General features: G+C 47.5%; 1 protein-coding gene across 3 annotated transcripts in view; it reads left to right on the plus strand.

Annotated features, from left to right (window-relative positions):
- SEMA4C (semaphorin 4C) overlaps positions 1–4,172 on the plus strand; it is an 83,498-nt gene extending 79,326 nt beyond the window's left edge. For all 3 annotated transcript variants that reach the window (XM_083368199.1, XM_083368201.1, XM_083368200.1), the window contains one exon: positions 1,284–4,172. In XM_083368199.1, coding sequence (XP_083224325.1) covers positions 1,284–2,125 — 842 coding nt within the window. In that variant the 3' untranslated portion in view covers positions 2,126–4,172. The remainder of the gene's footprint in view (positions 1–1,283) is intronic.
- The last annotated feature ends 12,854 nt before the right edge of the window (positions 4,173–17,026 follow it).

Genomic DNA, 17,026 nt, shown 5'->3' on the forward strand with positions numbered 1-17,026 from the left:
AGACCCCCACAAATCTTGGCACACTGTTATCATGTCTCCCCTGGTCCTTCTCTTCACTAGACTAGCCATGTACAGTTTCTGTAACCGTTCTTCATACATTTTAGCCTCCAGTCCCCTGATCATCTTTGTTGCTCTTCTCTGCACTTTTTTTTAGAGTGTCAACATCTTTTTTATAGTGTGGTGACCAAAACTGGTTGCAGTATTCTAGGTGTGGTAGTAGTATAAGCCAGGATGACTTTGACTTCCTAGTCTGGTCTATCTTGAAGGGCTGATATGAATTAACATGACATTCCATTAATGGTCTAAATTTAAGTGAAAATAATATTATGTCACAGCCAACTTTTGTAGTCCATGAACAATTCCTTTCAAGGACCACGCTCTGGGACCCTCAAACATCTTCATCTTTTCAAAGAGTTTCTTAGCCAAACCTGGTATTCTTAGTAAAAGAAGGTTTACTGCTATCTACCCTGTTCGGCCCTTTCTCCAGATTAGATTCACTTGATTTAAAAAAAAAAAGCTTTAGTATTTTAAACGGATGTATAAACTGCAGACCTTCTTAAGGTCTTTTGATCTTGCACTGAACTCTGTTCTGAGCATCATTCATTTTATGAAACAATTTCTGAACCTTAAAGCAGGGGTCCCCAACCTCCATTAGGAACCAGGCCACATGAGTGGTGGGTAACCACTGTTTGTGCAAATTGAGATGCCCACACTCAGGTGTGTGCCTGTCACTCACATCCCATCTTCCCCCCTCCCCAGTGGGCCGTCAAGCTGGAAAGTTTGGGGACCACTGCCTTAAAGGCATACAGCAATTTTTTTTCAAGCTACTGTCTTCCAGATGAGTTGGACTTCACTTTTCGTAACCCTCAGCTGGTATCACCAAAAGGAACGCTGATTATTGGCTTTAAAAGGAACATATGGAGCCCATCAGGCTGAAAAAACACAACATTGGTGCTTTTAAATAACTAACACTCATTTCTATAAGCTCTTTGCAAAGTTCAGATTCCTGGGTACAGTGAAGCCTGTAGAAATCAAGGAGGTTTCATTCCAGCTCAGAGGATTTTTTTAAAAAAAGGGGGGGGGAGCCTGAATGCGTGTGTCTGCTGTCACATGTCCACCATAAGCAGAACTGGGTACCTGTGTAGGTTGAGCTAAAGACTTCCTTTGTTTTGTTTCAGTTTTTAAATCTTATTTTCGGGAGGCATATTGAAGTTTGAAACCTTTTAAGAAAAACAGAATTAACCCCAGTCCATTCTTCTGTCTTTTACTTGACTTCTCCACAGGGACCAAGATCGTTTCTAAGAACATCACCGCGATGGTTGGGATGGACCTGGTGCTACCTTGCCAACTCACCTCCAACCTTGCTAAGGCCTTTTGGACCTTCAATGGGCAGGATCTGGCCGAAGACCAGGCTTCAGTGGTCTATGATGCTCATCTTCAGGCACTGATTGTCTTGGACATCGGCCTGAAGGGTTCTGGGTTGTACAAGTGCATCCAGGTAGAGGAGATGAATGAACTAAGGACTGAGAGTTACCAGGTCACTGTGTTGGCTGACCCAGCCAGGTCATTGGAAACCCGGGCTCCCTTGGACAACTTGGGCCTGGTCTGGGTGGTGGTGATTGCTCTGTCAGCCGTCTGTTTGGTTCTTCTGCTCGTGGTCTTTTCTCTGAGGCGCAGACTGAAAGAAGAACAGGAGAAAGGCTCCAAGGCCATTGAAAGCACCCTTGTCTACCCCATTGAGCTGCCCAAAGAGCCCAAGAGCCCCACGTTTATTCCCAGCACCACCTCAGACTCTGACGAGAAGCTCTGGGACCCCGCCAGCTACTACTACTCAGACGGTTCCCTCAAGATCGTCCCGGGTCATGCCGTGTGCCAGAACGGGGTCACCACTCCCTCCCCCACCACAAATGGCATTCCTGGCCAACCCCTGCAGTCTCCGCATCTCCACTCGCCCAACCGCATCAATCTGGGCAACATCCGCGGCTCGTCTTCCAACGGCTACATCCGCCTTAATTTGGGCACCGAGGAGCGGCCGGACTACAGTGACTTGGCCGAGGAGCTGCGTCGGAAGTTGAAGCAGAGGCAAGCTCTGCCCGACTCAAATCCTGAGGAATCTTCGGTATGAGCTGCCCTGCAGACTTGTCTGACCAATTACTCAACTACCTCATCTCCTAGGCCAGGGTCGTGGCCCGCAGCCAAAATGACTCTTTTCTTTTTAAAGACAAAGACTCTGGACACTTTTATAACAGGCTTCCTCACATCCCCGATTTTGATACACTGCCAAGAAGACCCCTTTCCTCACAGCTCCTGCCTTGTTCTCCGCTGTGCTTCCTTTGGGACCATTCCGGGACTTTGTGAGTGGTGGTCTTCGTTCCTTCATCTTGGATGTTGAGACTGAGCCTCTAGAGACTTGCCCTTCGGCAGGGACAGCCTGCGCCGAGCCCATTGGCCTGTTTCAGCTCCAAAAGCCGCGTGGCGGAGGTGGTGTTGAAAAGGTTGTGGGAAAAGCGAGCTGGAGCATCATTCTCGTGGCATGGTTGCTCTTGGCTTCCTAGCCACCGTTGCCATGTTTCTCTCTTCTGTCCTGGCTTGCCTGCAAGAGTCGGACTCTGCAGTAGCGATTTTCTCCAGAAGGCTAGGGACCAGGAGGATGGTAAACCAGCCCCTGTCCCAAAGGAAGGCCACTTTGGGGAGAAAGGCATCCTGAGGGGCGGGGGCAAGGTGTGCATTGGGAAACTCAACCAAAGAGGAGGGGGTACGTTGGGGGCTGGGGAACGCCCTTAGCCATAGCTTAGCCTCCTTTCTTACGGCCACATTTAGAAGTGTGTAAAAGAGACACACTCGGCCCATCCAAAAGTTTGCCTTTCCCAACAGTACATGGGACGCCTTTGGGGGTTGAGGAGCACTTGGTCCTGATGTCCTTCTGGGGGAGCTGCACGTCCCTAGAGTAGGGGGAAAAACTTTCCAATCAACTGTTCAGGGGTTTTAAAGAGCGCCAGGCCAGGGTTCAGGTGTCTGTTCCCCCCCCACACACACCCCCCGTTAAACTCCTTGCATCTTTGGCAAAACAAAAGGCATCCCAGTGTTTGATCCCATCCATTTTGGGGGCCTCTTAGGACCACATGCAGAGGAAGGGGCTGACGGGGGTAATTCCAAAAGAGTGGAGGAAGGCAAGCTTTGGGGTCAGTCCCAACTGGCGCACTCTCTGCTAATGCCTTGCACATTCTTTTGGCAGAACGGTGGTGCAGCTAGGAGAATTAACGGCCTCTCCCTCCAAAAACTTGCCATCTGGCTTATTTCATATCCTTCTGCCCCGTCTCCTTCGTAGTGTCCCTGGCCCTCTTTCCTGAGGGATATGTGCAACTTCAGGATGTTTGGGCGTGCGTTTGCATGTTCACACCCGTGAGCATGATGGTCTTCTGCGGGCGGATTAAGGGAAACAAGTGCCATCACATGCTTCATCCCATAAATTACATTCTCGGCATCCTTCAGCGTCATCACACGTGTGACATTTGGTTCCTACCGGTCAATCTGTGCGTGTGTTTGTGTTTGTGCGGGAGAGAGAGAGAAGGGCTTTGTCCACCTAAGCTGTTTCACTGGGTCAAGCGAAAACTTTTCCAGATGCAGACACCCAACTTGTGAATTGGTTGGTGGCAACCTTGGTTCATTTTAGGGTGATGTGCAAGCCCACCTCCCACCCCCCAATTTGGTGAATTTAGGTTTCACTGTACTGGGCAAATCCAGAATGTGATGGGAATTGGCCACGAGGTTAAACGTATTGTGTGAATACAATCAAGAGATCATCTGCGGGCAAGAAAGAGAATTGCCCTTTCTAAAGAAACAGAACAGAACCGGATTCTTCTGCCCTCCATTTTCAGTAGGGAGCATGCAATTACCTACATTCATTTCAACCCCAGCGTTGAAATTGTCTGCGTGATCATCCCCTTTCGTCTCCTGCATGCTTTTCATTCCATTATCACCAGATGTTCGTTTTCCTTCTTCCCGGACCTCCTTCATGAAAACACTACTATGTACATAAGGAACACACGCCCTTGTTTTCCCAGATGAGTTTTCCTGCCCTCGATTGTAATTTATTTGTTATTAAAATGTATTTATTTGACGGAAATGTACAAATATTTTTATACTAATAATAAAATGACAAAAGAAGAAAGGGTGGGACAAAAAACAGGCTCGTTGTGCTGTGTTCCTAGTTAGTCGATGCTGTGTTCCTAGTTCAGACATGTCAAACTCGTGACGTCACATGACGTCGCAGGGCTTTTTCACCATTGCTGGCAATGGGGTGGGCATGGTTTCTCGATGATGCATCCGGCCTGCGTGCCAGCAGTTTGACACCCCTGCTAGTTGGTTGACCTCCCTCCAACACTGGTAATTTATTCTGCTTTGGGGGCTACCTATGTTCTACAGCTCCACCAGTGGCTGAATTGGACCAGAAGGGGTCAAGTCAAAGGGGAGTTAACAGAGGGGAGGGACCAAGGGTCTCTGGCAGGGGTCTTCAAACTTGGCCCTTTTATGACTTGTGGACTTCAACTCCCAGAATTCCTCAGCCAGGCATGCCTCAGGCCAAGTTTGAAGACCCCTGGTCTATGGAGATTCTCAGTCATCCAGGTCATGGTTGTCTCAAAAGGTGCTTTTTCAAAAGGCAACTCTTTGAAAGAGGAGTAAAAGGAGCCATAAAAGTTAACAGCCCTCTCTCAACAGAGGGGGAGGGATATGACACCACCTATCTCCCATTTACAACACAGCAGTTCCAAGAAGATCCCACACTCATTTGCACTCTGATTCAGATAAACCCTCAAGTGGCCTCAAGAGCTCTCAGGGAGAGTACTAATGACCAGATGACTGCAAAGAAATATAGTCCTCCTCAGGGCTTTTTTTCTCATAGAACGCCCAGAACGGAGTTCCGGCACCTTTTTTGGATAGAACCTTGTAGGGTAGGCAAGGCGGGTTGTATGACACGTGTGAGTTCCGGCACCTTTTTCTTTTACAAAAAAAACACTGGTCCTCCTATTCCCCCCCCCAAACACACGTCATCCAGTCAGAACTGAAGAAGCTTCTTGGTTGAGAAGCAAAACGTCTTCCTCCTCAAGGGAAAAAAAAACATAATTCAGTTGCCTTTTGAAAAAAAAAACACGTTTGAGATGCCTACCAAGGACCTCTCAGTCTAAACCACACACTTTTCAATGGATAAGAAATCACTTCCTTTGCTTTCCCCAGCAAGGATGAGGAAAAAGGAGATGCCCACCCATCCTCAGCTGTGATTCCCGCCATCCAGAGAGAAGGCCAGGTGTCCCCTCCTTGGCCAAAAGGAAGAAAGAGCTGAAATCCAGAAAGAGATTTCTTCAACCAGCTTCGTTGGCAGCCATTTTATGCATGAAGAGTCGAGCTGCTTAAGATGGTAATGCAGGAAAGCCCAAACTTGAAGGCTGAAAAATGAAAACCTCGATTAGGTCAGAGTTGGGGAAGGCGAAAAAGGAAGACCCAAGAGAATATCTGGGATTATTCTGGAGAGGAATTTCACGTTATATAGGTGCAGAAAAGAACACAGGGCAAAATCATTGAACAGCAAGAGAAAGAAAAGCAAAGATATATTGGGATAAGATTGCAAACAAATGAGTTCCTTCCAAGTGTCTTTTCTGGAATTCCCACCCCCTCCCATGGATAAATTCACCAAGTTTCCCTCCCAAGATGAAAGTGGTTAGATAGAAGATGATAAACTTCTTTTCTGGCCCCTCCTCAATCAAAAAAAGAAGGATGATTACAGGGCTGGAGGCTAAAACGTATGAAGAACGGTTGCAGGAATTCGGTAAGTTTCGTTTAATAAAAAGTAGAACTAAGGGTGCCGATAGCAGTGTTCCAATATTTGAGGGGCTGCCAGAAAGAAGATGGATCAACACATTCTCCAACGCACCTGAAGGCAAGGCAAGAAGCAATAGATGGAAACTAATCAAGGAGAGAAGCAACCTAGAACTAAGGAGAAATTTCCTGACAAGTTAGAACAACTAATCACTGGAACGACTTGCCTTCAGAATCTGCTTCATCACTGGAGGCTTTTAAAGAAGAGATTGAACAGCCATTTGTCTGAAATGGTGTAGGCCAGGGGTAGGCAACCTTGGCTCTGACTCGTGGTGGAGCAGTGGGCTAATGCCTCCTTAAGTAACACCAGCTGCCTGCAATTAGTGCAGGTTCGTATCCCACCAGGCTCAAGGTTGACTCAGCCTTCCATCCTTCCGAGGTAGGTAAAATGAGGACCCAGATTGTTGGGGGCAATCAAGCTGACTTTGTAATAATGCCGCTTGGGGGGTGTGTGAAAGCCCTAATAAGCAGGCATATACATAGAATGAAGGCTACTGCTAAGCTTGTAAGCCGCCCTGAGTCTTCAGAGAAGGGCGGGATATAAATAGAATTAAAAAAAAAATTAATAACTTCAACTCCCAGAATTCCTGAGGCAGCATGGCTGGCTCAGGAATTCTGGGAATTGAAGTCCATGAGTCATAAAAGAGCCAAAGTTGACTACCCCTGGTGTAGGCTCTCCTGCTTGAGCAAGGGGTTGGACTAGAAGACCTCCAAAGTCCCTTCCAACTCTACTGTTCTCTTATGTTCTAATTCTGAAGAGCTTTATTAGCACGTTAACGTTCTTGGGGGCTGCTTCCCACTGATCATGGGTGAGCTGCATCGTTGCTTCAGCCTCTTTATTTTTTTCCCATAGCGTTTGTTCATAGAAACTGAGCTGCAGGCCTATAAAAGGACATTTCTGTCTTCCCAGCACACCAAAGGGCAAAGGAGGCGAGAAGGAGGAACGCTTCCAGCCCTTCTCTTGAAACCAGCTATGCGCTGGGGAGGAGGGGAAGCAGAAATCCTTAAGAGCAGCTGGTAGATTAATTGGCTGTGCTTTCTCTTCTTGTAATGGGTTCCTTTTCCTGCTGATTTATACCTGCAGGCATATTAAGAACAAACGCTGTGGAAGGTTTAAGGAAGCAGTTTCCCCCCCCCCTAGCCTCTCTCTTTCCTGATTTGTAACTTTCAGCCAAGAAAAATTCATAGGATTGATGATTCAGCCCCACCTGAGCTGTAGCAAGAAAATGAAATGTATGCATTGCAGGGATCCAGGTGTGGATGACCACTTAGTATGAGCCAGCAAGGTGCTACAGCTGCCCAAAAAAGCCAATGCAGTCCTAGGCTGCATCCACATAGGGGGAGTATCAAGATCAAGAGAAGTTGAGAATACTGCACTGGTAAGGGCCACACTTGAAATATTGCACCCTGTTCTGGTCCTGTGTAGAGATGGACCCACATTTTATACTGCATGGTTGGAATCCTGAACCTTCCTAGAATTCCCAAAATAAAAATGGAAGTTTGTTGACCAACAGAAGGAGACCATTTAACTGATGTTACTTTTAGAAATTGGCTTTCAATACTTAAGTCAAAGGTTCACAGTTTTCATGACCTCTCCACTAAGTAGGGTCTTGTGTGGGGCAGGGGGGGAAAGTCTGGGCAGAACTAATTTTATTCTTTGGGGAGACCATCTGGGCACCATGTTTGATCTCTTAAATGTGTCTCTGTGATGGGTTTTATCTCAGATCAGGGCATGCCATTGTTTTCTTTTAATTCTATGTTTCTGTGCAGGACTAAAACATTTTGAAGCCTGATTAGTAGGAGTTAGATCAGTGCTTCTCAATCTCAGCCACTTTTAAGATATATGGACTTCAACTCCCAGAATTCCCTAGCCAGCATGCTGGCTGACACACATCTGTGGTAGTTTTGTAAGGTTTTACACTTAGCCTCACAATTGCTCCAGCGTTACTCAGGAATTTAAGAGAGCCAAAGAAACTCAGCCGAGGTTTCAGCAAGCAAACAACTTTTATTTTGATCAAAATAGAGTTGGGTGTCCACATCTCTCTTCGTGGCTGGTAGAGAGATGAAGGCAACAACCAGGAAAGATGTCTTCCACCTTTTATACCTTTCCAGAACAAAGAGATCTGGTCTGGGTACTAGGAACCAAAAGGTCCAGAAAAATAATTCCTAGATGATGACTCGTGTATGACCCAGGTACCACCATAGGTACCACCAGGTACCACCATAACCCAGGTTCCACCATAACTCCTTCTCCCCCTCCCCTTACCATGCTCTTTTCATGTAAGCAATCCCCTGTACCTAAAGCATGAAACATTTGCTTTTATAGAACTAATTTCCCAATATAAAGCACCTACAAAACTGCTTGCACATAAACAAAGATGATTACAAAGTAATATCAATATTACTAACATCAACCTTAAGCATAATAAAATCCCTTCAGTTTCATCACTGGAAGCTCTCAACAAGAGACTGGACTGCCCTCCAGTGTAGGGTCTCCTGCTCAGGCGGGGGTGGGGGGTTGGACTAGATGACCTACAAGGTCCCTTCCAACTCTCTCATTCTGGTCCTGACTGTTGCTGGGATTGAAGAAGGCTGCTGCTGCTGAGTTGGTCTTAAGCCCTGGAAGAGGGTCCTGGAAAGAGGCGCCTCCCTGCAGCCTTGAAAGCTGAGGGGGTGGGGGTTGAAAATGGGGGGGGGCTTGGCTTCCCTCCAGCAAAGGGTAGCGCTTAGGCAGGGCTCTCTTTCCCATAACCTTCGCTTGTTGGAGGAGCCTTTTTGCCCTCCCCAACAGACCTCTTGAAAAGGCACTAAAGAAACAGCTGGAGGATGAGCAGGGCTGGAGGGGCAGCTGCAAAAGGGAGCCTCACACAGCAAGCCAGGCCTGTGTGTGTGTGTGTGTGTGTGTGTGTGTGTGTGTGTGTGTTGTTTAAAGAGATAACTGCTAACTTGGGGCTGCTGGGGGGAGGGGGGATCTCTTTTCTGCAAACAGCCCAAGCAGGACAGCCAATCCCTCCTGGCAACTATCATCTCAGAGGGGAAATGGAGGCCGCTGCTGCCCTCCTTTAAGTGGCCGAGTTTCTCCAGGGTAGCTAAAGCATCAGGCTCTCCCTTTGGGGCAGTTAGAGTCTCTCTGCCCAGCCAGCCTAGTTTGCAAAACCTGCACTCTGTGTGTTTGTGTGTGTGTGTGTGTGTGTGTGTGTGTGTGTGTGTGCGTTCCCCATCAAAACCCAGGTGCCATGGGGACTTTTTTTTCATCACACCTTCTGATCACCCCGGCCTGGATCTCTGTCCCCCAGGATCGGATGCACCTCCGAGAGTTTGATGCAGCCCCCCCAACCCCTCCCCAGCTCTGCCCAAAGCTGCCACTGAACTGTAAATGCTCACGTGGCCCAAAGGAGGTGACCGAGCGCCCACCTTTCGGCTAACCCAGCTCAGTTTTAGCCTGGCCACATCGGCTGCTTTTCCTGGCCAGCCAAATTTTTTAGGAACGGGACTTTTTACCTGTTATCAAATGTGTGTTTCTGCGTCCCCACCCCGCCCCTCACCCCATCCCCCAAAAGACGCTGCATCCCTGTTTCTCTACCAAGGAGGCATCTCCAGCTGACTCAGGAAGCCTTGGAGAAAAAGAAAGCACAGCTTAGCACGAAGTATCAACGATGATTTTGAAGTAGTCCAGCTTCCCCAGGACAAATATACAGTAAATTCAATCTGTCGATCAGCCATAATGCTGTGATACTGTAGCTTCATGACTACACTTTCAAAAACACCCCTGATTTTAACAAAAAATGTTTTCCTACCCTACAGTTTTCTTCCTGTCTTAGTTTTGACAGAAGAGAATACTTGTAGTCCAGCGTTAAACTGTGCGGTCCTTGGTGCTCTCTGAACTTGGTGGTTTTCTTGTAGACGTTTCATTACCAAACTAGATCAAATTATCAGTACTAGTATGGAGAGGGATTTGTTCTCAATTTATATTCTACTGGCTTAGCCTGCCAGTCTTGGTCTTTGGTTGGACTGTTCACTGTCAGTTTGTGTGGCAGTTCCTGGGTTGGGGTTTTGTTTATTTCTTGATTGTTGGTCTAATGCAGCGGTTCGCACCACTTCGGCAGAACTGCTAGCTAATTTTTGTTGCCCAGGCCCAGAGTGGACTTCTGGAAGTGGCACCCACACAGAGAACCGGCTGTTCACATATTTGAATCCCATCACTGGTCTAATGTTAAGCTTGGTGTTTAATCTCTACTCATGGGTGTTGCTTGCTGGTGAGGAGATGTTTAGGTCTTTCTGTTGTTCTCTTTTTGGCCTATTACTTTTGTCTCTTTTGAATGGTATGAGGCTATTTATCTCTCCGTGCCTGGATGCTCTATCACTAGAGGGTTTTAGGAAGAGATTGGACAGCCATTTGTCTGGAATGATATAGTTTCTTCTGTATTATGTTGTGGGCTCTGATGAGCAGGAATGAAGACACACAGTTGAGTACAGAGAAACTCATTCTTTAATTAAGCTGGAACTGTACTGAGAACTTGGGTGCACCTTGCCACAATATATAGCCCAGACCCTCTGGTAGCAACCAATCATGCTTGCCGCCCAAAACTGACCAATTACAGGACTGGAGACGTCCTGTCTGGATTGCTGGAGAACCGTTAGTTCTCCAGCAATGCATGTGGTGATGTACCAAAAGCCCAGTACATAACATTCTGCTTGAGCAGGGATTGGACTAAAACAGAGATCTCTGGGCTTGAGGACCAGAGGGAAGGAGAGCAGCTTCAAAACTGGTGTGCGTGCATGCACGGGGCCACGCACACTGACGCGGCATTAGCAGCCCCATTCGCGCATGTGGCATATGCTGGCACTGTGTGCATGTGTGAATGGCCGCGCATCCCCCACAGCAGCTAGCAGCCTGTTCATGCATACGCAAACAGGCCACGCAAACTGCCCAGGCTAGCAGCACATGTGCAAACAGGCTGCGTACACCCGCCCCATGCTAGCATTCCCATTCGCGTCTGCTGCATGTGCAAACAGGGCCACAGGTGCTAGCATGAGTGAGGGGAAATGTGCATCCCTGCATGCACACACCACCAGCCATTTCTGTGGCCCACTGGCCAAGAGCCCATGGCCCAGTCCCTGGCCGCAGACCATAGGTTGGGGACCCCTGGACTATAAGACCTCCAAGGTCCCTTCCAACTTTATCACTGTTATTCTGTATTCTGTTTTATTCTGTTAATCTATCATTATTCTGTTATTTCATTATTCTATTATTCTATTAATGGCCAATTTGTCTGAGTGCCAGGCTTCTAGGAATTCTCTGGCGTGTTTTGGATTTCGCTTGGATTACCTTATTTTTCCCCCCACCCAGGTCTTTCCAGATGTGTTAGCTTAATATTCCCATGATTCTCATCCTGCACACCTCTGTTGACTGGAGATGATGGAAGCTGAGAATCTGAGGCTTCTAGAATATTACAGGAAACAACATTTAGGTTAGGGCCATCAGCAATATTACTGTGATTTGGTGAGAGGAAAACATCTTTTGAGATATCTTTTGGGTTGCTTGAGATAGATTATCCCCAGGCATATCTACTTCAAAGGTCCTAGGAGAAAATTGATTTGACCCTTCTTGATTGGAGGTGTTGGATACTTTCTACCGGGAGGTATCTAGTAATGACAAGCGAAAGATAAGAGTCACGCTTTGACTTTAATAGATGTTCTGTGGTAAAATGGGAAAGGCAACAGAAGAGGATATCGACTTTAGAAGGAATAGTAAGTAACATGGATGCTTGGAAAGTGGAAAATCCTACCACCAGTTACATACATACATAAAGGTAAAGGTAAAGGTTCTCCCGCACATGCGTGCTAATCGTTTCCAACTCTAGGGGCCGGTGCTCATCTCCGTTTCAAAGCCGAAGAGCCAGCGCTTGTCCAAGGACGTCTCTGTGGTCATGTGGCCGGCATGACTAGACGCCAAAGGCACACGGAACGCTGCTACCTTCCCACCATAGTGTTTCCTATTTTTCTACTTGCATTTTTACGTGCTTTCGAACTGCTAGGTTGGCAGAAGCTGGGACGAGTAACAGGCGCTCACTCTGTTAACATGGCACTCGGGATTCGACCCGCCAAACTGCCGACCTTCTGATCGACAAGCTCAGCGTCCTAACCCACTGAGCCACCACGTCCCTTTTACATACATACATACATACATACATACATACATACATACATACATACAATAATAAAGAGCCCCCTCACCTGTTGATAAGGGAGAGGACAGGCTCAAAACATCAACACAAACCTAGGCTGCATTAACAAAGGGATAGTATTAAGATCACATGAAGTGTTAGTGCCACTTTACAATGCCCTGGTAACACCACACTTGGAATATTGCATCCAGTTTTGGTCACCACAATATAGAAAAAGATGTTGAGACTCTAGGAAGAGTGCAGAGAAGAGCAACAAAGACGATTAGAGAATGGAAGCATATGAAGAACTGGGTATGTTCTTCATATGAAGAACTGCAGGAATTGGGTATGTCTAGTCTAGTGAAAAGAAAGAGCAGGGGTGACATGACAGCAGTATTCCAATTTTTGAGGGGCTGCCGCAAAGGAGGGGGGGGTCAACCCATTCTCCAAAGCACCTGAAAGAAGGACAAAAAGCAACGGATGAAAACTAATCAAGGAGATATCCAACCTAGAAAAAGGAGAAATTTCCTGGCAGTGAGAACAATCAGTGGAACGGCTTATCTTTGGAAGTTGTGGGTTCATCACTGGAGGCGTTTTAAGAGGCGATTGAAGAGCCATTTGTCTGAAATGGTCTAGGGCAGGGGTAGGCAACCTTGGCTCTTTTATGACTCGGGGACTTCAACTCCCAGAATTCCTGAGCCAGCTGTGCTGGCTCAGGAATTCTGGGAGTTTATTTATTTATTTATTTATTAGTTGAATTTATATACCACCCTATTCCCGAAGGACTCAGGGCAGTTCAGAGGGCAGTTAAAACAGTACAAAAAGAGAATAAAATGAAATTAAATTAGTACAAGCCCACAATTAATAATAACAGTAAAAATTAAAATTTTAAAATTAATTTAATTTAATTTAATTTGATTTAATTAATATAATTTAAAATTTAAAATCCTTCAGTCCAGGCCAGACAATTCAAACAGCCAGGTTTTTAAGTCCCGGCAAAACGAGTGAAGGTTGGGGGCAGTCCGAAGCTCCATCGGCAGTTCGTTCCAAAGGGCGGGCGCACTCACAGAGAACGCCCTCCCCCTGGGGATCACCCGCCGGCAATCTCTAACCGGCGGAACCCTAAGGAGGCCCTCCCTGTGGGCGCACACAGGATGATGGGAATCTGATGCTGGCAGCAGGTGCTCCCTAAGGTAATCCGGACCCATGCCATTTTCATCACCAGCACCTTGAATCTCACCCGGAGGGCAACTGGAAGCCAATGCAGCTCGCAGAGAAGAGGTGTTACATGAGAGTATCGGGACACTCCCATTACTACTCGCGCAGCTGCATTCTGCACCAGCTGAAGCCTCCAAGTGGTCCTCAAGGGCAGCCCCATGTAGAGAGCATGTAGAGAGTTGAGAGTAGAGAACCCCATGTAGAGAGTATGTAGAGAGCATGTAGAGAGTTGAAGTCCACGAGGTCATAAAAGAGCCAAGGTTGCCTACCCCTGGTATAGGGTCTCCTGCTTGAGCAGGGGGTAGGACCAGAAGACCTCCAAGGTCCCTTCCAACTCTTGGGCCAGGAGCCCCCTTGCGTTAAAAAAACAACAACAGCCAGGCCCAAGATGTAACCTGATGCTCGGAACTGGGGAAATCCCTGTCCTGTAAGCAGACCTAGTAACTTGCCTGTTTTTTCCCACCACAGCAGCCTCACCCGTCTTGGGAAGAGCTGGATTTGGCACTTAATGCAAACGGAGGCAGGATGGGTGAAATTGCAAAATGGGGAGAGAGGGATGGGAGGAGCCGTCCCTGGACCAGAGGCCAGCGGGGATGAACTGGTTCCCAGAAGGCTGTGGTTACAGGAAACTGACAGGGGATGTGTGCGTGCAAGACGAGGCTGTGGGACCTAAGATCTCCACGCTTATCAGTTTCACACATGGGCCTTTGAGTTTTGCAGCTGTGGCCAGCTGCTTTCTTTGGCAGTAAGTTGGATGCAAGTCAGCATTCAGTGCCCACCCAAGACTGGAGTGAGGAGTGGGGTGGGGTGGGGTGGGCAGATAGTGGTATTTGTACTGCAGTTCCTTTGCCCTCTGCTTCCTTCTTGGCAATAGACTAAAAGGTAAAGGTAAAGGTTCCCCCGCACATGGGGCCGGTGCTCATCTCCGTTTCAAAGCCGAAGAGCCAGAGCTTGTCCAAGGACGTCTCCGTGGTCATGTGGCCGGCATGACTAGACGCCAAAGGCGCACGGAACGCTGGTACCTTCCCACCGTAGTGGTCCCTATTTTTCTACTTGCATTTTTACGTGCTTTCGAACTGCTAGGTTGGCAGAAGCTGGGACGAGTAACAGGCACTCACTCTGCTACGCGGCACTCGGGATTTGACCCGCCAAACTGCCGACCTTCTGATCGACAAGCTCAGCGTCCTAACCCACTGAGCCACCACGTCCCTTAGTGGCAATAGACTGCTGTAGGCTAAATCCAGGTTAGGATAAACCAGGATTGCTTTCGTTTCACTTTCCACATTTTATATTATTTATATCCCACCTTTATTTTTTATAAATAGCTCAAAACGCCAAACATATCTAATGCTCCTTCCTCCTCCAATTTTGCCCACAACAACCACCACCCTATGAGGTGAGTTGGGCTGAAAGAGAATGATTGGCCCAAAGTCACCCAGCCGGCTTTCGTGCCTAAGGCAGGACTTGAACTCACCAACTCCTGGTGACCGGCCCAAAGTCCCCAGGCCAGTTTTCATGCCTAAGGGAGAACTAGAATTTGCAGTCTCGCATTTTCTAGCCTGGTGCCTTAACCCTGGGCTTTTCAACCTTTTCACCCATTGTACCACTTTTAGAATATGGCAACCAGTCACCTAGCAAGGTGTCAAAAACTTGATAACCAAAAAAAAAAAAAAGGAAAAGGAAAAAAGTGATGAAGTACAAGTAGTCCTCGACTTACAACAGTTCGCTTAGTGACTCTTCGAAGTTACAGTGGCACTGAAAAAAGTGGTCCCCCCAAGCCACAGCCGAGCAAGACACCTGCCTGCCCTCCCGGCGGCACTCTTCCTCCTCTCTGAGGTTTTCATTGTTGTGAGCATTTCTGTTGAGGATTGGCAGTGGGGGTGGGGTGGGGTGGGGGGTGTTTGGTTTTTATTCCCCCCGTCTGCTGGGTGGTTGCAGCAGGTTTTGGTCACTTCACATGACCCTGGGACACTGTGACCGTCATAAATATATATCAGTTGCCAAACATCTGAATGTAAATCACAAGACCCTGGAGATGCTGCAACATTCCAGCTGATCGGCGCTTCTTCTGGGCTAAGAAGCGCCAGGATCAGTGCTGAGCTCCAGCTGGAGCCTGGCGCTGATCCTGGAACTTCCGCTGAGCCCTGACAGCCCTGCAGCTCCAGCCATCTCTCGCTCAGGCTTGTGAGGTGCTGCCACCGGTTCAGCTCATTCCCCTCCCCCACTACCACTTTTCTAAGATGGTCGCGTACCACCTGCCAGGTGCCAATGTACCACAGGTGGTACCCGTACCACTGGTTGAAAAGCCTTGCCTTAACCATTAGACCAGCGGTCCCCAACCTTTCTGGATCTGCGGACTAGCAGTGGTGGGGAGAAGAGGGGAGGGTTTTGTCCATGTGTGTGTCGCTTGCACAAAATGCAGCTTCACTCGCCTGCTACTTGCATGGTCCGGTACCCGGTCACTCACCTGGGGTTGGGGAGCCCCGCACTAGACAATCTTTCCGTCATAACCTCTTTGTGCAAATAACACCTGTAATATCAAGTTGTGCGTGACTTTACTGAACATCCAAGAACATGGAGATTTGAATCCAAACTCTTGGTCAAGTACAGCAGAGGTCCAACTCTCAACCTATTCAGGGTCCTTCAAAGAGTATATAAAGGAGGTCAGATCCTTCATCTGGATTCTCTTTTAATGTTATTCCTTGCTCGATGGTCTCCTTCCTCCATCTTTTCATTTGATTTTGTTCTTGTGTACCCTTAAGAATGTTTGTCCTTGCCATAAAGCTGTGCCTAGCTGTATCTAAAGCTAAGGCAGAGGTCTTTCCACCATGATCGATGGAAATGAACAGGGATGGAAAGGTCCAGTGCTTAAGAGTTATGGAGTCTAAGAAGTACCATGGATTGCCAGAAGAACCAATCAATCAATCTGAGGCCAAATAAAGGCTGATTGCTCCTCTGGGACATGATTAGCAAACTGGATCTAACATACTTGGGCATGTGATATGAGTGGATGAGGAACGACTGAAGAAAATTGATTGCACTTGGCAAGAAGAAGCAGGAGTGCGGGAAGACAACATCTACAGTTGTAGACAAGAAACTGAGAGATTATGGAAATGTCCTTGGAAGAGCTACAAGTTATTAAAGTTGGGCCAGAAGGATGAGCATGTCTCATTTTTATATTTTATAGAAATAGCTCCGTGCAGGGCTAGGAACTGAGGATAACTTGATGGTACCTATATGCCATCCTGAGAAATGGCTCTTTTATGGAATTTGGCTCAACCAAGTCAACTAGCTTTGGAGGTAATAGGTAATAAATGGTTTCTCCCCAAGGCAGAAGAGCATTTTGTTAATCCTTTCCTGCTTCCCAGGTTTAGGAGATTATTATTTTAAAGGGTTGGAACGGAACTGGAAGAGATTACAGTTAAGGGGCACCCACTTCAACAGAGGCCTGAAGTGTTATTCTTAGCAGCAAGTGCACATTTACACCAGCAAGGGTTGGGAGTGACCGGACCAAGGTTAGAGAGAAACGAAATACAGAAAGTGCACAAGCTGACAGTGCAATTAGAGCTTGCATGCATAATGAATTAAGCACAGCGACCCTTCACAACCACGATGATGGATGGTAACGTAGCCAAGTCAGTGATGCTGAGTTCATTAACCTAAGTAATGGCCTGGGCGCCCTTGTCTTTGTGCATGCGCTCTGGCTCTAATTGAATTGTCTCAGCCACAGCTTTCTCCCTCTGATCATGCTTGGTCACGCACCTCCC

The sequence above is a fragment of the Vipera ursinii genome (assembly GCF_947247035.1).
Source record: "Vipera ursinii genome assembly, chromosome: 8".
In the NCBI taxonomy this organism is placed as follows: Eukaryota; Metazoa; Chordata; class Lepidosauria; order Squamata; family Viperidae; genus Vipera; species Vipera ursinii.